Source organism: Phoenix dactylifera, chromosome 7 (assembly GCF_051530095.1).
Source record: "Phoenix dactylifera cultivar Ajwa chromosome 7, Ajwa_hap1_PhDact_Kaust_v1.1, whole genome shotgun sequence".
Lineage (NCBI taxonomy): Eukaryota > Viridiplantae > Streptophyta > Magnoliopsida > Arecales > Arecaceae > Phoenix > Phoenix dactylifera.
Genome location: NC_143196.1, coordinates 748,395 through 771,055, shown reverse-complemented (window position 1 = coordinate 771,055; position 22,661 = coordinate 748,395). Strand labels below are relative to the sequence as shown.

Here is a 22,661-nt window from a genome sequence, read left to right as displayed (position 1 = left end):
AATAACATGCCAGATTCGGAAAGGATAATAATAAATAAACCAAAGGCAAACTTGAGCAATTCTGCAAGGGAGGCATTCATAGATTTATTTACATTATTCCATATTCCACATGGAAACATGTGGAAGTAATGAACAACCTTCATGTACAGAACATCAGCTGCATGCGAATGGCACAAATAAAACCAGTGGTTTAAGACTGACGACATACATATATGATACTGGCCGCAATCAAATATCATCAACACCTGGCCAATCATTTGATTCCTCGTTAGTCTGCCGGATGACAGAATTTCCATCCGTTGCCGAGCCCCCTGAGCTCTTGTTGACCAACACTGCTTTATCTTTTGGTTGCGATGAGTTGATTGTCTTGGACTCTGTTTTGGAGCTTGCAGGCACATTTCCATCATCTTCCTCCTCTAGGTCGCTAAAGGACACATCCTCGTCATTTTCAAAAGGAATGGCGCTGCTTCCTGGAACACCCATTTCTCCTGAATCATCTTCCAACCAGTCATCACCCTCCTCATCGAATTTAGGAATGGAGATTTTTGAGGTATCACTAAGATCTTTATGTAGTTGGACTAGCGGCTGTTCCTCAATTACAGACTTGTCGATAAATGTTGTATCGCTTGTTAGAATAGGATGCTTTTCGGTCTCGAAATCTGCAAATGGGACAGAAGTTCCACCTTCTCGAGTCCTTGGTGGTGTTGTTTCATAGATATCTCTTGATCCTGTGAACTGCTCCTTGGGTGGAACTGAGGTATCATCTCCTTTCCTATATGATACATCTACTCTAGGTTTCTCTGCTGCTGGCTTTGCCCGACTCTGCAACCTCTGTAACAACATTGCCCTGGCTTCCACAATCTGCATAAAACAAGATGCGGTATGTTAAAAAAAAAAAAAAACCACGGATAAAAGAAACAGATTGCAAAAGATCTGGTTTTCAATTGAAAAAACGACCAACAAGCGTATGAAAGTACACACTGTAACCAATACTATTGCAGCGATATCAAGCTGAGCACATCCAGAAAGCAAACCCCAACCCAGAGGCAAAAGTTTCAACTTGATAAACAGAAATCTACAATCTATTCATCCAAAACTAGCATTTCTAGTTCTGAAAACAACAAACTTGAACTCTGAAAACCATTTGTCAATAAAAAGCACGAATCTACCAACCTCTGCCGATCAAAAGCAAGCTTAAAACAATCCAGATTCTTAGTTAACATCTCTCCAAACTCTGCAACATCATTCAATCAGGTATGCATTCTGACACTCCTTTGGCGTACACCTGGTCAAACTAAAGACTTCCTTGTAGTACAAGTCTTTGAAAGTGTTAACCTAGCAGTATCTTGCTCGTCTTGCGATCCTCTTAGATGACCCAAACTCGAAGAAATCACCAGTACAGAGCTTGATACCACTGTGATACCATTTGCAGGGTAGACAATGGAGGAGAACCACAAACCTCTACAACTGATCTCTAATTCAAATATTTCTACCCATAAGCATACCAGCTAATATAGCAGCACAACTTTCCGCAACATAAACCAAGCCTCAAAGATAACATCAACTCAGGTCCCCTTTCAATTCCCACTTTGCAAGAGTAAGAACATTGGTAATGTTACTGATGGAATCTTCATTGTTGTTAAATCTTGCTTATAGCATATGCACAAACCACTTTAAGAGTCATGTGGAAGGATGCAGACTCAAGGAAATTTTTACATCTTAGACCATTATTTTTGTATTCCAGTGTTCTAAGTAACTCCACTAGAGTCTGCCTTTTGTTAATCTGGCTTATCCGACAAATGCATTGTTTTTCCTTGTAAATTGGTATCTTCGATTCTTCATTGAGTACTGCAAAGCTAAGAATCCCCAGTTTGGAAATATATATCACCCTTAAAAGCTCTTCCACATCTTTGATGTCTAAATCCTCGAGTTCATTTTTAGTTAACAGTACTACAAATAATATGACCCTTTAAGACAATCCTTGATCCAATCCTTCTTGTTAGCAGCAATTCTAACTGTTTGAGTAACAGTAGGCAACTTGAATATCAGAGCACCAATCATCAATCCAAAAATATAAAGAATTGCCTCGTCTCCTTTATAAAGGCCTAAATACAGAAAAGAAAGACAACTTGAGTGTGCATTCCTTCTTCTCAAATCTCTATATATTTATGTTTCTGCATTCCTGGCTACACTTTCTAGAAACTGTCCATGTCACCAGCAATCAAGTAGATCTTGCCATGAGATTAGTCAATTATAGAGTACCTAGTCCTGCCACTCATTAGGATATTAGCATTTCAGACTCCTTGCAATTTAATAGGACGCACAACACTGTAGAGCCACATATTAGGTCTCTTCATAGTTGAGCATCAAAATGAACCATAACATTTTGAATTGATTTTTTTTTAAAACCAGCTAAACATTATTGCAACTTGCTAGCAATTGTAGTCACATATACACCAGCCCTCATAGATAAAGATAACTTTTTTTTTGGCTTGTCCAAACAAAGACCTATTTAATGAAACCAACTATATATAATAACAATGACTTTCATTCGCTGCCTGCTCCAAAAACAAAAAAAAAAACAAAAAAACAAAAAAACAAAAGTCCACATTGTGCTAACCATCAAAACAAGCCACTCCTTATTCATATTAGCTGAGTCCGTAGTTTACACGTGCTTCCAAGGATTTCTACTGTAAAGAAGTTGTTGTCTCCTATCCTCAAAATCCATGTTCGGCTGCCAACAGGTTTCAGCACTAGTATACAACTACCCTCGTAAAGCTCTACTATAAGTTATCATCCAAACTAATGATAGAATGTCTTGTAAGGCTTGAATAATTCATCAAGTGTACCAGGTTTCGTATATCCAGCTTGCTGACCTCCAGTAGAATTATCACTAGCTACTTAAGTTCATTATAAGTTAACAGTACTACAAATAATATGACCCTTTATGTTATCATGTAGATTTTTCATCCCTTTTATTGATATAGATACCCCTGATCACAGATGAAATTTTAAATTGAAAAAATTACCTTTCTTTGAATTTCATGGTATGGCTGTGAATCTTCTTTCTCCAACAGAACCAAGTTTATTCAACTTCTCAGCAAGCTCATCCACCTCAGGAGTGTCAGCTTAGGCGTCTCAATAGTATCCGACCTCAAAAAGAATTAAAGAATTTCTCATTCTTAATGAAATTCAAAAGGCTCTCTGGTCATTATTTCAATAAACCTCATTATGTTACATCTTTGTCACCTTATTGTTGGAGAGTTAAACCACTTTTCCTATTTGATCCTGCCACTATATAACCAATTTGACGCACATGAATGTTATAACCAGGATCCCCGTTTGATGTTTGATCAAATTTGGATAAGAGTTCTTGATTCAGAATACATTCCAACAAAAATAAAAACCAACCCAGACGGATTCAGAATATGTTCCAACTAAAATAAAAATCAGACCAAAGGAAGAGAGCGTTAGAAAAGAATATAGAGAATACTGAAGAAAAAAGAAGGGAAAACCAGATTTCATGGGGTCTGATAGCATTAAACTTTTGTGCCAACCAAACTTATGTTCCTAATCCTATTTTATTTCTATCATGTTATATAAATCTTGCTTGATGTCTTGCACTGCCGCATCTACTCTCTTAACCACTGAAAATAACTCTATCATGCGCCAGAGATAATCTTTTGTTAGCATAGTTCTTCAAAACTTTTCAAGAGTCATTTTCTCCCCTGCCAAGTCTAAAATCAAGTTTCTCTGGCAAAATTACCTCCTCTGTAAATTTTCGTAGGTTTTATGTACAAGTCATGCATCTCTTCCATTATCACCCCTTATCTCCATCAATTATTGAGTATAACGGAATTAAATTGTTTGGTGTCCATGACCCTTGGCACTATAGTCGAGGGGTCTTCCATCGCATCAGCATACTTCTTAACCTCTTTTTCAACTTATAACTTGCTCTCACCTCCTAAAAGCACATAGCATAATGCATATTGTTATCCAACCACTATTCTGCTATCTTGGTGGAAATAAGTAATTATATGTACAATGGCATGGTACTTAGATTTATTAAATCATATGCCAAATTTTGTCTTGATGAACATTCTGAAAATTGAATCACTTGTAAACAGCACATGGATTGAGTAGCAATGAAATGTTTCATGTACTAAGATTTTACAAAATATATTTAAAAGTTATTATCATACCAACTATGCTAACATCCATATTACAGAAAAGATAATGTGTAAACATGGTTATATTGTCTAAATTAACACATTAAATCTACAAGAGGGTTCAAAAGGTGCTACACACATATTGCATAAACATTTTAATTCTCCATAAACCCATTTTGCCTTCCTAGCTTCACATAAAACTGATTACAAACTACTGGAAATTGTTCAAGATACAATCTAATATTTCATGAGTAAATTCTATAATCATAGATCTATGTAACAATTAGCGATCCAATACATACATGAATAAGATATTTGATTGAATTGAACCATTAGAACATAAAAGTAATTGATTATATTTTAATAAGATATACTGATCCATACATATTATTGTCTAATGAAAACAACTGGGCCTTTGTTCATGTTAGAATCCACCAGGTGAAAATATGTATATGGAAACCTTTAAAAAAAGATTTGCCTTAAAGTAGGATGATATTGCAAATATGATCAAACCCCAAATTGATGGGGTAAAGCTTTGCTATTTATGTTGAGAAACAAGATGAATGCTGTTAGACAATACATAGAAGGCAAGTCCAAACAATTGCAGTCATGACTACCATACGGAACAAAATCATCACGCACGAGGTATGTAGTTAGTAAGAGCCAAAAAAATGCTCCATGAAAAACCAAGCTCCAAAATGTATATGAGGTCAGATGGGATACTAAGATCCAAAATAAGCATATCACACCATCATTCAAGGACCATTTGCAGTAATCCATGTAATTATGCATTGATGGCAATGTTTTATAAGAAATATGATATTACATGAGAAAAGGCTAAAGCGCTGACAGCCAAAAAGCAACATGATAAGCAAATGAGATAACATGGGACTAGGCAAACTTACTTGAGGTGTTGACAAAAGCTCAGCATCATGCTTATTGAGTCTGGGATGCAGAAGCACGAAATAAATTTTCCAAAAGCACCCTTCACTCATATGGGTTGGGCAGAGTTCAATCCTCAAAGCTGCTAATCTTGGTGCAAGGCGTTCAACAGCCAGTGCATGCTCTTGTTGGACATTAGACATATCAAAATCTAGAAGATGACAATATTTCCAGATGTAAGAAGCTATAGAGAACAAAATAAAAGCTGAAAATTCTTCTGACTGAAGAACCTTTTTCGCTTGAAAATTCCAGAATCTCAAAACTCTAACCCAAGAATGTTATACCATCCACCGAATATTTAAAGCCAACAATTTGCAACTACGCAAAGGTTACTTATTGATCAATCACATGGGAAACATAAATGTGGTAACATAGTCCGAAGGCTAAAAATGCTGTGCCCATCAAAATTTGTCAAATTCTAATCAAGACATAACACGCTAAGAATGTAAAAAATTACAATATTCTGAAAATCATTGTCATCATTGAAAGGAATATTCTCATGCACAGTATTCACCATCAATGGGAAGTGAATAGTCAACATTGGAATTACAGGCATAACGAATCGCATGAGCGGCTTCATGTAGAAAACCAGCCTAGAAGTTATGCTTGAAAATGGAATGTTCCCTGAATCAATTAATACAAAACCCAATTGCTATAAGTTAATCTCTGAAAAGAGTGGTCATGTTTGGCATTCTACAACAAAAATAATTTTACACAGCGCCCCAAATTTATGACTATGCTTGTTCTTATATTTATATTTACATTTCCCGGGACAAAATTTTTAATCAATGCATAAGAAGCTAATGTTGTTTTTCCTCATGGACTTCAATTTGATAAAATTTCCTCATAACTTTAAGATTTCAAATTTAAGGCCAGCACACATTCAAAATAAATAAAATACCATCTGACTTACAATTTTATAAATTTGGAGAAGCATATACATGATATTTACTGTATAAAGCTTAAGATAGAAGTCATTTGGTAAAGAGTTAAGCATCTTATGAACTATATTACCTGGATACTCTGTTTCTGAGCTGTCAGGAAGTATTGACACTTCAAGACATGACATGACACAGCTTGACACTCCACTTTCAAGTGCTCTGCTGATGTTAGCAAAAAAAAAGTCCTAGGCACTATTTTTTGGAGTGCCATGCAGATAACTAAGTTTTTAGTGCTGGACACTCTGACTGAAGTATCCTTAAGTTTTTTAGTGCTAGATTTCTAATATAAAGTATCAAGATTATATGGACATGTTAAACAAATTATAATTATATTTTCAATATAAGGTTATTGCAATTATATGAACACTTTAAGTGAAATATCATGATGTTTTAAATGCAAATATATCACAATTAGTTATCATTTTAAGTATCTTAACACATATTAAATGAACCTAAAAATAAATCAAACAACTTGCAAAGTTGTGGCTATTCCACTAGTTTATTTGTTAAATAGGATCTATAATTCTAGGTTCTCCTTTTCTTTTCTTTTTGAATGAGCATCAAAAGATACAAACGCACTAAATATATACATGAATACATAAACATTTGCACAAATACATATGCACAATATACGGTATGCCATTTTCTCGTGCCTAGATTTTTGGAGGTTGCCGTGTTTGATACTTGAGGATACTCGGACACTTGGCACCCATGCCAAGCGCCCAGGTCATACTACTTATAAAGCAAAAACCAAAGTATGAGGTTTATCACAAAGAGAAACCCCTGCAGGAAAAGCACAAACCAGAGCACATTAATGACCTTATGGCATTATCACCTTGCGTGATGCATAATAGTATATGTAAAATAAATCTTTATGAAAGTGTTTCAGTCTAACTAGTTTGGTTCACAAGGCTTAAAAACGAAATCCTATTCATAGAGCCAACAATCAAAAAGAAGCAAAGTAATTTGTAGGAAAGAAAAGGCCCTGTGCTATAACTTCTGCTATGGGATTCTAAGATACATAGATGGTTTTTTCCAACTAGAAAAGCATAAGTAGATTAATCTCTAAGTAACACACCACCAAAGCTAGATACTTCTAAATGAATAATGAAGCCAAATTAGATCATGTCTGTTAAATTTGGTTTATGATATGCAAGCTTCGTTGCAATATTAGTTCCAATAATTCAATTTCCCACCATCTTTATTCAATTTCACTCAAAAGGACAAGATTATTTAAGCATTTTGCCATTATTTTATCTCAATCCCACTCCCATTATTCCTAAATCTACCAATCAGATCAACAGACAACAGTACGAAAAACCAGATATGTAGTTCACGAAATCATTAATTTTTCATCCTAAAGAGTGAACCAAATTAGACAATCTCATCAAAATCTACACTGGTGATAAGAAGAAGCATGCAAATTGATCGGTGATAAACAATTCCAGATTGCTTTGCCACAAGATATCAGTACCAGTACAAATAAACAGTTTTCTAGAAATGTAATCCAATTGAAGTCTAGATTAGATTAACCCTACCAGTGGAGAAGGGGACAAGAGAAGAAGACAAACCATCAGAATCTTCGTCGTCAGCCAACAATGGGAAATCCAGCCATGTCTCCGGATGCATCGAGATGTTCCTCGCAAACGCCAACACCTCCTCCGTAACACCAACCGCATCCCCGCCAAACCTCCCCTCAGACTCCTCGATCTCCTCGGATCCGAATGGAAGAAAGGTGGAGGCAATCTTGGAGATCTCCGTCACCGCCTTGTGGCCGGAGATCCTTGATATTCCGGACCTGAATCTCCCTCCGATCTCGGCGAAATCACTCCGGATTCCCACGATCGCCGGAGAATCTGCGACCTCCGACAGATCCACACCCTCGGAGGCCGCCGGATCGGACTGGCGATCGCCATCGGACGTGGAGGACCCGTCGGAGGAGGGGTTCTGGGGGGGAGGGGCGAGGAAGTTGGCGACGCCCCAGAATTGACGACTTAGGGTTTTGCTGAGCTCCGAGAGATCCTCTTTGACGCCTCGGCTACGAGTTTCTGGATCGATCGGAGGGTCTTGTTCTCCTCTTCTGTCTTCTCCCATCTTCACCGCTCCGCCCTCGCCGGCGTCTCCACCGTCCTCATCGCCGCCGCTTCCGCCGCCGTGGCGGAGGTCGGGCCTCAGGGAGTTGGTGAGAGACCTCGCGAGCCACGACATTGTTGTGCTCTTCTCCCTCCCTGAAAGCGACTTGGGAACGAACGCGTATTATGGAGTGCCTATCGGCGATCCCCTGATTTCAAACGGCGGTATTTCAGGTCGGTGGTTGCGACAAAAAAAAAAGAAAAAAGAAAAAAGAGTGAAATCCAAGCACGGACACATTTTAGAGGGTCCGGCCAGGTCCTACATTCCAGGTCCATCCTGATTCTTACTCGGACTTACGACTTCGGGCTTCAAATTTTTCAATTTTTTTAATTTAATATATTAAAAACTGTTTAAAATTACTTAAAAAAACTAAATGTAAATAATTAAATATTTCAAAGATAAGATACTCTAAAAATCTAGGGTTGGAAAATAAAATTCGAGACGGGCCGAGCTATGCCTATCTAATGGACCGACTACGTTTTGAAGCTGGACCCAGCCCGCCGGGTCTAAACTATCGGGCCAAGCCCGCCCGACCCACCTGGGCCATGAACAAATATGGATAAGAATAAATAGTTTTTATATTAGCTTTCGAATGAAAAAAATGGTGACTGCATGAGGTTAATTGGCTCTGTAACCATAGTGTTCGAGCATTGCACAGGAAATCCTTGCCCAAGCTGCCATGAATTCGGCTCATGCATGGTGCTAAGATATTGGAGGCTTACCTTCCAACTACGAGATGACCACGAAATTGAAGCTAGGGGGGGCTACCAATGGGCCGTCGAGATTCGACATGAGAGCGCCACGATGGGCTCAACAAGGTGTTGAGCCTTCTTGCCCCTCCCCCTATGAATGAACAGTGACCGGATGCCAACCTCCTCGAGTGCTCCAACCCCCTCTTAAATGTTTCTCCGTAGCTCCACCACCACCACCGTCTCCTCTCCAATCTCCATCTTTTTTCATTATTATTCCTGCTCTTGTTGCTATACTAACATCCCGAAGCCCCCTATCCTTGGATCACCGATGCCATTGCCGCCAACCATCTCTTCTCCCCCTCTTTCCCATCCTCCCAGCTTGCCCCTCTTGTTCCTGTGCTCTCCTCCCCCGTCTTTTTTATGTAACTCTCCTCCTTCCTCGCCTTCGTCGTTGTCCACCACCCTAACACCCACCGAGTCGCCGACTGGCATCTTCTAAGTGCACGCGCGCGCGCATAATTTTTCTGGCTTTTTTTCTAAGTGCGCGCGCGCATAATTTGTCTAATATTTTTTCTTATACAACCCGGTCTCAATGTGGAAACTATTAGACTAATGAGCCGCATAAGAAGCAACTCAGCCTCATTGTTCGTCCATATATGGTATGAAATAAAAGAAGTCACGCTCCTCCAACAATCGCCTGGCATACGGTCCTCCGGTTTTAGCCCCTCGGGAGGGTTTAGTTGAAATTTGCTCCTACAAAGCCCATGGCCCTCTTTCTCTCTCGTTCCTCTCTCTATCTCGCTCCCAACGATGTGCTTCTCAGTCACCGCCTCTTAAGCCTCCGCTCCTTAGCGACATCCTTCGCCGCTCCTTCCCCCTCGCCTCGCCCCTCCGCCGCCTCCTTCCGCCGTTCCCTCTCCCTCTCCGCCCGGTTGAAACCCGCCAACCCCCCGCCTCCCAAGCGCTCCGCCGCAGCCCAGCCGCCGCCGGCGGAGCTCGTTCCGTCCGCCCTCTTCGTCCCGCCGGGCGTTCCCCGGGAGGAGGTCACCCCCGACATGTTGCTCCCGGGGTCAAACATCGTGTTGGGGCCCTACGCCGGCCATGCCCAGATCAAACAGGTGGAGTTCGTAAAGAGCAGCGCGCGGGCGCGGGACTGTCCCAAGGACGACCGCCCTGAGTTCGCGATCCTCGGCCGCTCCAATGTCGGAAAGTCGTCCCTCATCAATGCTCTCGTCCGCAAGAAGGAGTTCGCCCTCACTTCCAAAAAACCAGGTCCACTTCTTCTCCTGATAGCATGTTCTTTGGATCGGCAACCCGCCGTTATGCTGCTCTGAAGGATCTGAGTGAGTTCAATGCCTCCTACACCTCGCCGAGATTGGCATGTTTGTGCGACCATGGTCAAATAAGGACAGAGGAGCTTTTGAACTTGTACTTGATCTCAGAGCAGCAAAAAGAGGCTCCTTTTTGGCAGTTCCTGTTATATTTGTTGGTTTATCAGAGCTTTCTGGTTCCATTTCTAGCTTAAATTGGATGTAGAGATCGGGTTTATGGCTGATTATGGGTTTTTGAGATTGGATTTGTTTGGAAGTTTTGATCTTTAATAATGCTTCTTTGTATAGGCAAAACCCAACTTATCAATCACTTTTTGATCAACAAGAGTTGGTACATTGTGGATTTGCCTGGTTACGGGTAAGCATCTCCGTCTTGACTCTCCAAGTGTTTCTACAACTTGCACGTCAACTGTTTGTTGGTTGGTCTATGACAATTAATTTCTAGTAACATTCATGTTTGCATTGCTTATGTGAAGAGATTGGAGAAATCTTTCTCTAGCATGTTTAGGTTCTATTTTGTTCATGGTGCCATCGTGGACAAATTTTTGATCCACGTGCCTCAAAAGGTGTGCACGTAGGGCTGGGCATACCTTGAAGGGCAGATTGATTGGGAAATCCAACATGCCAACGAATGATTATAAAGTACCTTCATGAAGGTAAAAATTAGGGACAGCAGTAGCTTCAACTGCATGAGTTAAGAAGTAATGATCTTAGGATATGATGGGAAGTGAAAATGCTAGAGTTCTGGCAAATGACCATGTATTTTTGAAACAATAAATAAATGAATAAATAAAAGCCTTAGAAGCATCTGACTAAATAATTTATTAGTATTCACTTCTGGAAGAGAAGATAACAGAAGAATTAATTTGTATAATTTAACATAGATTTTGATGTTGTTGACAAATACTAATATGTGTATATTAGCATACACTTCTGAATGAGGAGGTCAAAGAATTATTGACTCAAGTATCAGATCAGCAGTATAATATATTTGAAGGAAGTGGAAGCAGGAATAAAATTTGATACATGCCAGAGACGATATGCAAGGGGTCATGAAAAGTGATAGGGAACAAGAACACTTAAAAAAGCATTTCAATAACTGAAGTTATACCTAATAAATCATTTCCGAAAGTGAAATTGTTAATGTTTGTAAAGTATATAATTAATATGTAATTTAAGATATGAAAGAAAATATGTACGCAAATAAGTTATTGTCAAGAGTAATTTAGATGTAATTGAGAGAGAGGAAAAGGGACATTCTAATAAGCATTAGAATGCTCAGAAACATCTCATGGCATAGTTCCAAGAGGAACCATGGCAGTCATAATGGGCTCCATGAGCCTCTTCAGTTGTGTCTTATCTTTATAAAATCTTAGTCCAGTTCATAAGTTTTGTTTATGTTCATGTGCATCAACAAATTCTGGAGTAGCTTTACAGTATGAGGCCCATTCTCTTTCTCAGGATGGCATGCCCTAGCAAATGCTTCTTGGAGATTTTTCATTTTTAGGCCCCTGATATGAACTTCAAGTGGTGCTCATACATGACCAACACTTTGTGGGATGTGATTTTCATGTGATAGTTTACTTATACAGCGTGCTATTCATTGGTCTAGAATGGATAAGAAGGATCTGTTGGTTGTTTTTCCTGCCATTAAGGTCTGGGATGGTTTTCAAGGATCATTTAGACAGTTTAGGATTTGATCTGAACTTTGCTTATCTGAGCTTGGACATGGAGGCTACTGCAACAGCTCTGCCGTAAGCTCTCTCCTTGCTCACTTATCTTGGACTCATTAGTGCTGCCTTGAGTGTTCTCTAGAAGCCTTCCCATTTGATCACAATGTCTATATCACTCCCCTGCAACCTAGCAGGTCCATTCTTCAGAACAAGCGCTGCCTTCTTGTGATCATCTATTCAATTTTCTTGGTAAAATCTTTTTTAATAAAAAAAATATTGACAGAGCACTAGACATGGTTTCATGTTGATGTGATACCCCGATTAACCCACAAGCATGAGGTGTCAACGTTGACACTAAATGCTTATTAGGAACAAAAAATATTATACTGATGCCATCTGTAAAGCTAGTCTATGCCATGCATACAAGGGCCTGTATCATTCTTGTATAAACTGAATTCTTATGAAAAATTTCAGACTTAAAGATTATAAATCTGGGTATATTAAATATTTTGCTATAATATCATAAATGATCCTTTGCCTTTTGAAGGTTAAAACTTTACCAGGATTTGGGGGTTTGTCTTGATTGTGCAGAAGAAAAAAAAAAATCCTCTTGTTAGCAATCCCAATAACCTCTTGATTGGATGACTGTCCATGTAGGTTTGCAAATGCTTCTCAATCTGCTCGAACAGATTGGTCATCATTTACTAAGGGTTACTTCTTAAACCGGGATACCTTGGTTGCTGTCATGCTGCTCATTGATGCCAGTATTCCACCTCAGCAAATTGACCTTGACTGTGCTAATTGGCTCGGTCGCAACAATGTATGCGAATTCCATAACTCCCTTTTACCAATTTGTCATTATTAACTTAGTTGTCTAGTTGCAAGTTATTCCATGCACCCATGCATTTGTCCTTTTCATGTAATGTTCCAGATTGGAATGACTTTTGTTTTCACCAAGTGCGACAAAATGAAGGGTGGGAAAGGAACCCGGCCTGAAGAGAATATCAAACAGTTCCAGGATTTGATCAGTGAGTACTACAAAGAACCTCCGCCATGGATCATGACCAGCAGCGTCACGGGATTAGGTCGGGATGAACTACTTCTCCATATGTCACAGTTGAGGAACTACTGGGATAACAATGAGCTAGTTTAAAGGCGATGCTTAATGCTGCTAGAGTTGCATCTCTAACCAGATCACTTCGTATATGAAGCTGTGGATGTGAAATATAATTAAACCCACTGGTATAGAGTATTGAGAAAACTCTTGGAAACAATCACTTTCTTCCTACTTAATTTGGTGTTGTGTCTTAAAGCTAAATGCTGTTCTTCAAATGACTTACGAATAAATCCACTGATTTTAGTACGGGAGGTTGTGGCTAAGCAGCATGATCGGTCATGTGTTTTGATACCGAAAAAAAAAAAAAAAGAGATCAGGATGGAAATGAAAGTCCTCATCGATTCTCTCTTCTCCGGATCCTGATCCCTCTCTCTCTATCGCCTTTATTGCGGCTTGGCTTCCCCCTCTTTGACTCTTACTGCTACTGCTACTTTGACTCGTAATCTATATATTCCATATACCGGCTTTGGCATCGGGTGTATGCTTTATCTATTCTGTGTTGTCAGCAGATCCGTTCGTTCCAATTTCGGAAGGTTAAACGGCACAGACCATGCAAAGTCTCTTAGCATTGTATTATTCTTCTTGTACGCGCTCCTCAGGGATTCGGTCGTTACCACTATAAGCTCTCACTATGAGAAAAATTACTGGTGAATCTCTTTTCTTCAGTTCACTCCAGTCGGTCTTTATATCAAGAAATATATATCGGGATGCATCACGGAAGCTGATAAGCAGTGAATTAAGGTTTCCATCGCAATTCCCGGTCATTTAGTCAGAGTAAATTTTTGTGGTCTTGTACTAAGATTATTGTGATAAGTTGCCCAAATTAGATCTATATTGGGTGAGAACTCGTGCGGGCATGTGTTTAGTCCCATATTGATTATTCATTAGGTAGATTTTGAGTACATGTACAGTAGAGCTGATCAAAACCCGGGCTGGGCCGGGCTCGAGCCGGGCTCTATAGTAGAAATTAGGCCCGATGGCTATGCTCAGGCCCGGCCCGGCCCGACTATCGGGCTTAAATTTTTGTTCAGGCCCGATCCGACTTTATAAATCTGGTTCTAGGCCCGTCTAGCCCGGCCCGATCCGACATACCCGATTTTTTCTTTGTTTGGAATCTGGAAATGGGCCAGAATAGCCGACCAGGCCCGATCCGATTTTTTTGTTCGGGCCACTTTTCTTGCCCAGGCCCGACCCATGGGCCTTTTTTTAATGCCCAAGCCCGAAAAATTTCGGGCCGAGCTGGGCGGGCCAGAAAGTCCATGATCAGCTCTAATGTACAAGATCAATGAACCCAAATAATATTTTTCAATGAGTCTTTTTGGGTGAGAACCTAGGTTTAATGGTATCAGAGCAAACTCGGCACATAGCCTATGTGGACTAGGAGAAACTACAGCACGGGTTTATGGAGGCTGATCACGGGCCTATCATAGTATTTGTAATTAGATTTGAATAGATTTAAACCCTTATTCTAATAAGGATATTAGGACTTAAGCAAAAGAAGTTTGTGAGGACTCGTGCAGGCATAGCCTTTTTGGATGAGGTGTTGGTTGATTTTAACCTAACAATACTAAAAAAGAAAAAAGAAAGAAAAAAACTCTATCATCTAATCCATACATTTGATTTAAGATATAATCCTAGCTCCCACAAACTCTGGTAATGGCCCACTCTTCCCTCTTCTAACCCCACAAACTCAACATATTTTGTATCTTAAAGCCTTCTTACTTGAAACTTGGAAGGACAACCATTTGAATCTTGAAGCACGGTAGAGGAAAAGACTTCTTGAAAGAGAGGATTTTTTTGAAGAGGGATAACAGAATTTAGGGAGATTTTAGGAGACAACGAGGGGAGCTACAGTGGCTATTCTTTTTTCAAATTAGCATATACGGAATGATTTTGGTATAGAGGGAACTAATGGCTAATTTACAACTTACTTCTCACTTAAAAAACCCATGACACAGGCACGTGAGACAAAAATTCCAATGATCACTCCAAAGGAAGGCACTCAATATTTTATACCTTCCCATGAACTGCAGTTGGATATGCTTGTCTGGAAGCACAGGACATATTATAGTTCCAGTCCTGTTTGATATAAAATGGGATTTTTATGCTTGATCGGCAAGTTTGGATATTTGCATTAATAAACAATTTCATTTTATATCACATGGCTGATATCACATCAAACAATTCCATTTCTATTTAGATGCTTAACTTTTGTCCATAGAATTTTTTACATACACATCCTTCTAAATATTAAAATTTGCATGAATATTCTCCTAAAATTGATATTTGCATGTAAACTCCTATAAAATACTTATTTTGTGTGTATGCCCTTCTTTTTTCTTTTTTTATTGCATATGTGCTCACACCATCTAACGCTGTCAAAAAATTAGTAGTTTAAAATTAAAAATAGGAGAAATTAATTCTCCATCCTCCAAAAGACTCCAGTATAACAATAAATCCCTGTTGATTGGTCTCATAACAATTAGACCAACAATTTCAGTAAGTTTAATTTATGGTCCTTGGGAGTATTTCTTTTTTTTAATAAAACAAAAATACCTCTCCGATTTTTTCTTCCTAAACCGAAACTCACTTCTTCTTCTTCCTCGTCCACCGCCTCGGTGCCCTCCAGTCCGCCCCTGCACTCATAATCTTTCTCCTCCTCGCCGCTGCCACCCTCCTTCTCCCGCACCCCCTCACTTCCAACCTCCTCTTCCGCCTTGCTTCCCTTGCTTTTGCCCTTCTCTTTGCAGCCTCCGCCCACTCGACTGCTGCTCACCAGATCTCCGAACTCCAGGCCAAGAGCACATAAAATGAGTGTTTAAAAAAAGATATGCATGTTAATATAATTTTTTGAAGGATTTTCAAACAAATTCGAATATTTATCACGATATATACGAAAAAAATTTATAATAATACGTCAAGTCAAAGTCTGCACTCGGACTTATTGCATTAATATTGCTTACCGAAATGCGTGCCATTCTCTCTTATTTTATTATATCCTATTCCTTGTACACAGCTTACGCCGGTGCACTTCACTTTCATCATAAAAGGAATCAAGCTTCCTAAACATAAAAGTGGAGCATATAGCGCTTACACTGGTGCAGACAATATCATTATATAGTGGTGATTATGCTTATATATAAATACTGCTGCAGAACGACTAAAATCCTGCACTTGTTTGAAGATTGTTGCTGTTACTATTATCAGCTGCGGCCATTGTTCCTGGACTCCGGATAGGAAAAGAATACCACTCTGAGAAAGCCGAAGGCGATAACAGCTCCGTTGGTCCAGTTCCAGCTTCCTCCTCGTTCGAGCTCGGTGGCGCGATTCTTTCCCCCTGAGCAGATGGACCGCCAAGATTGCACTCTAAGCCACCGTGTTCGAATGCCGGTGGAGGTGGTGGACGTGGGAGCATCCGAGGAGCCGATTGTAGCGGAAGAGGTCGTATCACGTCGCTCGCTTGCGGTCGATGAGATACGGACGACGATGGCGCACCGGTGAGTCGCTGCACTAGCTGGCGGAAGCCTCGAGGATCGACATGATACACCCTAGGTGGCGGCGGCATGGGTCTTCGCCATGGCTTCGCCGGAGGTTGGTTTACGGAGTGTATCGCCGCCGCGTGCGGTGGAGAGACATGTGGTCGGTTATCCGGCGCAGGCGGCTGAGGAGGAGAGAAAGGAGATCCTTCTTCCATTTTCAGCGTGTTTGGAGGGAAATGGGTTGTGAAACAGTAACCGTGGGGGCGGGGCGCCTCGTCTCGCCTTGGCCTTCTTATATGGAGTTCGGACGCGGGCCAGTGCGGCGGCTAACGCTTTGGTCGCCCACGTGTCCCTTTTGGTCAAAAAAAAGATTGGCGCGGTCATGAGCTCGGGTGGTTCTATATACACCCCCCTATTGCTCAGGACACCCCCCAAAAATTAAAAAAAAATTAAATACTCTCTACACCCCCCCCCCCCCCCCCATTTGCTAAGGACACCCCTAAAAAATTAAAAATTCCTAAATTACCCCCCACCCTCCCCACCCCCTCACCTAAATTGCTCTCTACACCCCCCAAACCCCCCCCACCCCGCTCTTCCCCTCCAAAACACCTCGCCAACGCCCAAAACCCCCCCGTTCCCCCTTCTCCCTCTCGTCGCCGGCATTCTCCCGATCTCCGACCACCTCGCCGGCTTCTCCCGGAACCACCTCGCCGGCTTCTCCCGAAATTTTTTTTTTTCACGGTTCGTGCTCCGTTCGGCACTGGATCGCCGAACAAAAGGCTTCTGTTCGGCTGAACAGTGCCGGACAGAAGCCTTCTGTTCGGCACTGTGCAGCCGAACAGATCTGTTCGGTTGAGGGTTGCCGAACAGAAGGCTTCTGTTCGGCACTGTTCAGCCGAACAGAAGCCTTGTGTTCGGCGATCCAGTGCCGAACGGAGCACGAACCGTGAAAAAAAAAAAAATTCGAAACAAGGTGGAACACGTACCTTTGCGGCCGATTCTTCGTCCCAAATCACTAGTTGCTTGTCCATGCTTCGAATGGGGCTTAAATCTCCTTCAAAGATCGCCCAAACGATGTAAATGGATCGAGGGGTTTAAGGGGGGTTTGAGGGGTTTTTTTTTTTTTTCTTTTCAAAACGAAACGGAGGAGGAGGAAGGGGGTGTATGAGAAAATTTCAAGGGCAATATGGTAATTACACTAAAGGTTAGTTTGGGTATTTTTTTTTTGGTTTTTGGGGGGTGTCCTGAGCAATAGGGGGGGTGTATATAGAACTACCCCATGAGCTCCCGCCTTCCTCGGTGCTTCCTGAGAGATCATGGCCTACCACGGTTATGTCACGGTAATAACCTTTCTAGAGTAAATAAAAGAGAAAATTCCCTTTGCATTGCACCCCGTAGGATAGGTAGACGTCATGCCACTTATCTTAGAATATGATATATGGGATGCAAGTGATTTAAGATTAAAAAATTCTACAGATTGCATATATTTTTTTTTATTAATGATTGAAAAGAAGTCATCTTGGATTGTTAAGATGGAAGAAAGGGTAGCAGGGGAAAAAAAAAACAGAAGGAAAAAGACAATGCCGCATTTGCTATGAGATCACACCACCCGGTCGCCACTAGGGGTGGCAATCGGGTCGGGTCAGACATAAACGGGTCGGGTCAGATGCAGATCAGGTCATAAAATTGTAAACCTGAACCCGACCTGTTTAATAAACAGGTCAGAAAATTGCAACCTGAACCTGACCTGTTTATTAAACGGGTAACCCGACCCGACCCGTTTAACCCGTTTAATTAAAAAAAAAATTGGGACAGCAATGATCACAGATTCACAGGCTCACAGCCAGCCCTAATGGCGCCCTAAATTAGGGATTAGATTACAGATTCACAGCCAGAGTAGGGCCCCTAATCTCTTCCTCCCAAATTTCAAATCCCTCCACGGTGGAGAACCACCGATTCAAAATGTCACTCGCAGCCGGCCCTACTCTGTCTTCCTCCATGATCCCATCCTTCCGCAAACGGCAAACGAAGAAGCGAGGGAGGGAGGGAGGGGGAGAAGGTTTGTGGGAGTGAGGGTGAGTCGTGAGGGGATTGGGGAATTTTCTGTGGGCTGCCCGACCGTCCCACCCTCCAATTAGAAGCATTCATTGCAACGCCAGGTCAAGGGATTTCTAAGAAAGGGAAAACATCAAAAGTACAGAGAAGCGAACCTCGTTATCTAGGGTTGGATCCATCCCGATGGAAGACCTGATCTCCCTCTCCTCTATATCCCCATCATCCCTGACATCCTCCCCGCCTCCGCCGCTGCCGTCGCCATCCTCGCAGTCATCCGGCTCGTCGAGATCGTCTTCAAACTGATCCTTCTTGGTATCCCTCGCGCCCTTGAGCTTCTTCGCGAAGAATCCGCTCTCGACGAAAGCGGAGGAGCAGGGGTTGTCGTCGCGGTCGGAGCCGGCGCCGCGCTCGCGGTTCCACTCGCGGCGCTCAACCTCACCGTTAGCGACGGACCAGGAAGACCCCGGGAAGGAGCTCCCGGGGATGGACTCGAAGAGCCGGGAACCGAAGAGCCGCTTCACTCCCACCTGACCACCTCCCAGCGAGCAAATAAACAAAAACATTGGAGAGGCGAAGAGTCCGGACTCCGGAGGAAAGCTGGAGAGGAGAGGGCTTGGGAGGGAAGACACTCGAGAGGGACGCTGAGGGAGGGAATAGAGCTCGGGCGGCGCCGGCGCACAAACCCTAAGTCCTCACTCCTCAGTCCTCACCCTAACAACGGAGAACGGGAGAAGTCTCAATTAAAAGATCCATCTAAAGTCGCGGACGGTGGATGCGTGGAGCAGTGAAGCCAGTGGACGGCTGGTGGCCCTCGCGTTGAGATTGGGCCGAGCGGGGAGTTGGGCCGAGGCAAAGAAAATGGGCTGAGGCGGGGAGTTGGGTCGGCCCTCGGCTTTGTGGATTGTGGCCCTTATCTATCAGCCCAACAGTTAAACAGGTTACACGGGTTAAACGGGTCCGATATCTAAAACCCGTATCCGACCCAATTAATAAACAGGTTAAACGGGTCGACCTGTTTACGACCCGAATCCGTTTAGGCCAAACCCAAACCTGTTTATGGCGGGTCGAACACGGGTCGGGTTGGCGGATCGGGTCATATTTTGCCACCCCTAGTCGCCACCGACTTGCGTAAGTAGCAAAGTTGAACACTCCTATGGAAGTTTTGAACGCGCGCTGTCCTCATAGTCCGGGAATGTCTCTGTCGAAACCTTAGTTGTTTCTCCCCAAGATTCAACCTTAACCATGCGTTGACTATGACGTCGCCATAACGCCGATCGTACGTCCCCAGGATGGTGGATGAACCTCCTACTCTTCTGATGATTCCTGCAGTCTGTGGGGGTGGAATCATGACCGTCCGATGACGCACTCCACAATCCAAGAGGCAGTTCTTTTAGCCACGGGAAAAAGGTGGTACGTTCCCGGCGCCTTCTGCGAACGGTTCATGTGGTTGACTCGTCTTTTCTAGAAACACAAAGAGATCGAAGGAGATGGGTGATCGAAGCACGATAGTTACCAAGGAGGCTTTCGCAAATGGGGAACAACGGGCGAGATCGGCCGGGGGGCAACTGGTAGTGAGGATCAGCCTCACCCCAGGAGTGGTGAGACCAATGTGCATGATCTATGCGATATGGTATTAAAAAGGCCAACGGCCGAGTACAAAAGAAATTGACTTTAAAGTCGGATTAAATACAAAAAGTCTGAGAGGCTGACTTTGCAAAAAGAAAAATAAAATCTAGCTCAGTCGACATGGACGATCTCGGCACCGACCTCAGAAGCAGCTTCAGTTTCGAACCTCAACACTTTGCATTGCACCCTGTAGGATAGGTTGACGTCATGCCACTTATCTTAGAGACGACGTCATGCTACCTATCTCAAAGATGGACAACCATCGCCTATCTCTTAACTATACATTACAAGACAACACATAATATGCAATGGGATATGAGATAGGTAATAATCGATCATCTCTATAATGGTCAAGATATCACCTATCCAAATATGCACCATTCCTTGCAGTGCAAAATATATATCCATGGAGGATTCCGAATCTTCGTCACTTACAATGAAATAAGCTGCGTTATAAAAATTTCTAGTGAAGCACAAACTCTTCCGTAGCTTGAGGATATGTTCGTTGAGCGTAAGTTTTATCCAAACTGTCAAGTTAGGATACTTGACGGTTCGAAATGAAGTTGAGATTAGTTTCTGAAGAAATCCATAAATGTGGTTATGGCCTTAAGCGAGTGGTCCATGGGAGTTAAAAGTTACTTTGATTAAACTAACGAGCTTTGATTTAGAAATTTATTTTGCTTCAAATTATTCACCAGTAAAATTGACTTAAACAGCAAAGTTAAAAACTAATCCAAGTCATAGAAATTTTGTGTAATTTGAATAATTAAGTTAGTATTATTCCAACCATGGTTGGTGGCAGGCCAACTGCTAGCTATGGAAAAAATAGATGCTGGACTCAGTTCCAGGCATCAACCGGTGAACCGGATCATTATTTTTGATCCGTCTTCTGTGCCACCCATGAAGTACTGAGAGAGAGACTCGATCCTGAATATTGCGACGGTGGCTAGCCGGCCGCTAGCCTTGGACTGCTTCACCAACCAACTACGAAAACTTGGTTATGCCAGGGTTAAAGTAGAAATCAGTGCCCTAAAACCTCTCAAGCTAGGGGTCTCCATCAAGAGACAAATGCAGAAGTTCTGGCAGGTATTCATCTACGAGAACTTACTGGTGTTCTATTACATCTGCGCCTGGACACTTGGAAGGTGAATCTCGGCACCCCCCCCCCCCCCCCCCCCCCCCATGTTGGCTCCGATGAAGGAATTAGGAGTTAGGGTTTCTCCAGTGCCTATGGTGGTGGAGAACCCCTAGGACACCCTGAACCAATCAGAGAAGGATAGGGTCGATGGGGATCATTGCCCAATCTTTGGTCCCTCGCTAGCCACTAACCAGATTCGATAGCCAAGTGTAGGGACTCGACAGAAGAAGATAACTATGTCCACCCTCGAGTTGGCCTCGGGGCCGACCTCCTCCCAATCCGGCCCGAGTTCCTCCAAAAACAAGTCGAGTTTGTCCGAATCTCCACCGGATTCGGACAGATGTTAGAAACCCATCAAGGTAGCCCAAAGAAGATCACTAGAGAAGAATGTCTTGACCAGCGACTTAGGGGCTTCCGCTGAAGAGGCGAGGCAAATGAGTCAAGGGACCGAGTCTAGCCAGGTTTTGGGGTGTATTACAGGTCGAGCCTAAGTTGACGGCCTGGAGGGCCGGGTTGCTGGACCTCGGGCCAGCATTGTCATGGGGGAGGCCAGATCCAGATTTCGTCCACTAAAGCAGGTTAGGAGCTCACCCAAGGTTCGAACTGATGTTGGGTCGGTGAATGCCAGGCTTCCCAACACCAACTGTTGTCTCCTTCGTCGGACGAGGGTCTCCTTTCTCCTAAGGGCAAACATGACCTTCAGCAACATAAGTGTCCCCCCTCCTTCTTAGGTGATGGACGCCTGGATCATCGAGTGGGTAGGCGGTTCAGCAGAACCATGGGGAACCAATTATTCAATGAAACCTAAAGGGGGTTCCCTACTAGAGGTGTGTTAGAGTTTGGTACATGCAATGCACGTAATATTGAGATAGATTAACCCCCCGATGGATCTTAAAGTTTGCGAGTTTTATTTTAATAGTAAAATACATGATGTTTTTGCAAATGAGCTATACAATAGTTTTTTTTCATTTTTACATGTGATGCTATAAGATCTTTAATAATAAGATCCATCAAACCTATTGGATACCTATGTGTGCTCCAATCCCGTTGATTACATATTTCTCAATTGGATTCATTTGGACTTGTGAATATGATCAAAACATCATGACCCAATAGGGCAATAGTTATTTTTTGTTAGAAATATATTACATCCTTGAGTGGGTTTAATATCACATATTTAAGTGTCTATTTGGATATTTCTGCATCAAATTAGATCTGTAGGCCCATCCAGCCCGGCACCTTCTATAAGAAAAGAAAAGAGTAAAAGACCCATGGAGGTCTGTTTTTCCTGGATGTGGGCTGAAGGGTATTGAGACGATATGGGTCGTGCTCAAACGGGCTTCTCACTCCATGAATCCAGTAGGA

The 22,661-nt window shown here is 42.3% G+C and overlaps 2 protein-coding genes across 3 annotated transcripts; one reads left to right on the top strand and one right to left on the bottom strand.

The window, feature by feature from the left end:
- Positions 1-51: 51 nt before the first annotated feature.
- LOC103707513 (uncharacterized) lies at positions 52-8,368 on the bottom strand. 2 transcript variants are annotated; one of them, XM_008792033.6, is made up of 3 exons: positions 7,624-8,368; positions 5,075-5,262; positions 52-861 (listed from the first exon to the last, which is right to left on the bottom strand). In XM_008792033.6, exons 1-3 carry the CDS (start codon positions 8,258-8,260, stop codon positions 229-231), a joined length of 1,458 nt encoding a protein of 485 aa, XP_008790255.4. In that variant the 5' UTR covers positions 8,261-8,368; the 3' UTR covers positions 52-228. The 2 variants fall into 2 exon arrangements, with proteins under 2 accessions (XP_008790255.4, XP_026660630.4); XM_026804829.4 differs by having other exon boundaries at positions 7,591-8,351.
- Positions 8,369-9,035: 667 nt separating this feature from the next.
- EMB2001 (P-loop containing nucleoside triphosphate hydrolases superfamily protein) lies at positions 9,036-13,174 on the top strand. The gene is made up of 4 exons (XM_008792030.6): positions 9,036-10,149; positions 10,497-10,566; positions 12,539-12,701; positions 12,813-13,174. Exons 1-4 carry the CDS (start codon positions 9,642-9,644, stop codon positions 13,032-13,034), a joined length of 963 nt encoding a protein of 320 aa, XP_008790252.3. The 5' UTR covers positions 9,036-9,641; the 3' UTR covers positions 13,035-13,174.
- Positions 13,175-22,661: the final 9,487 nt, after the last annotated feature.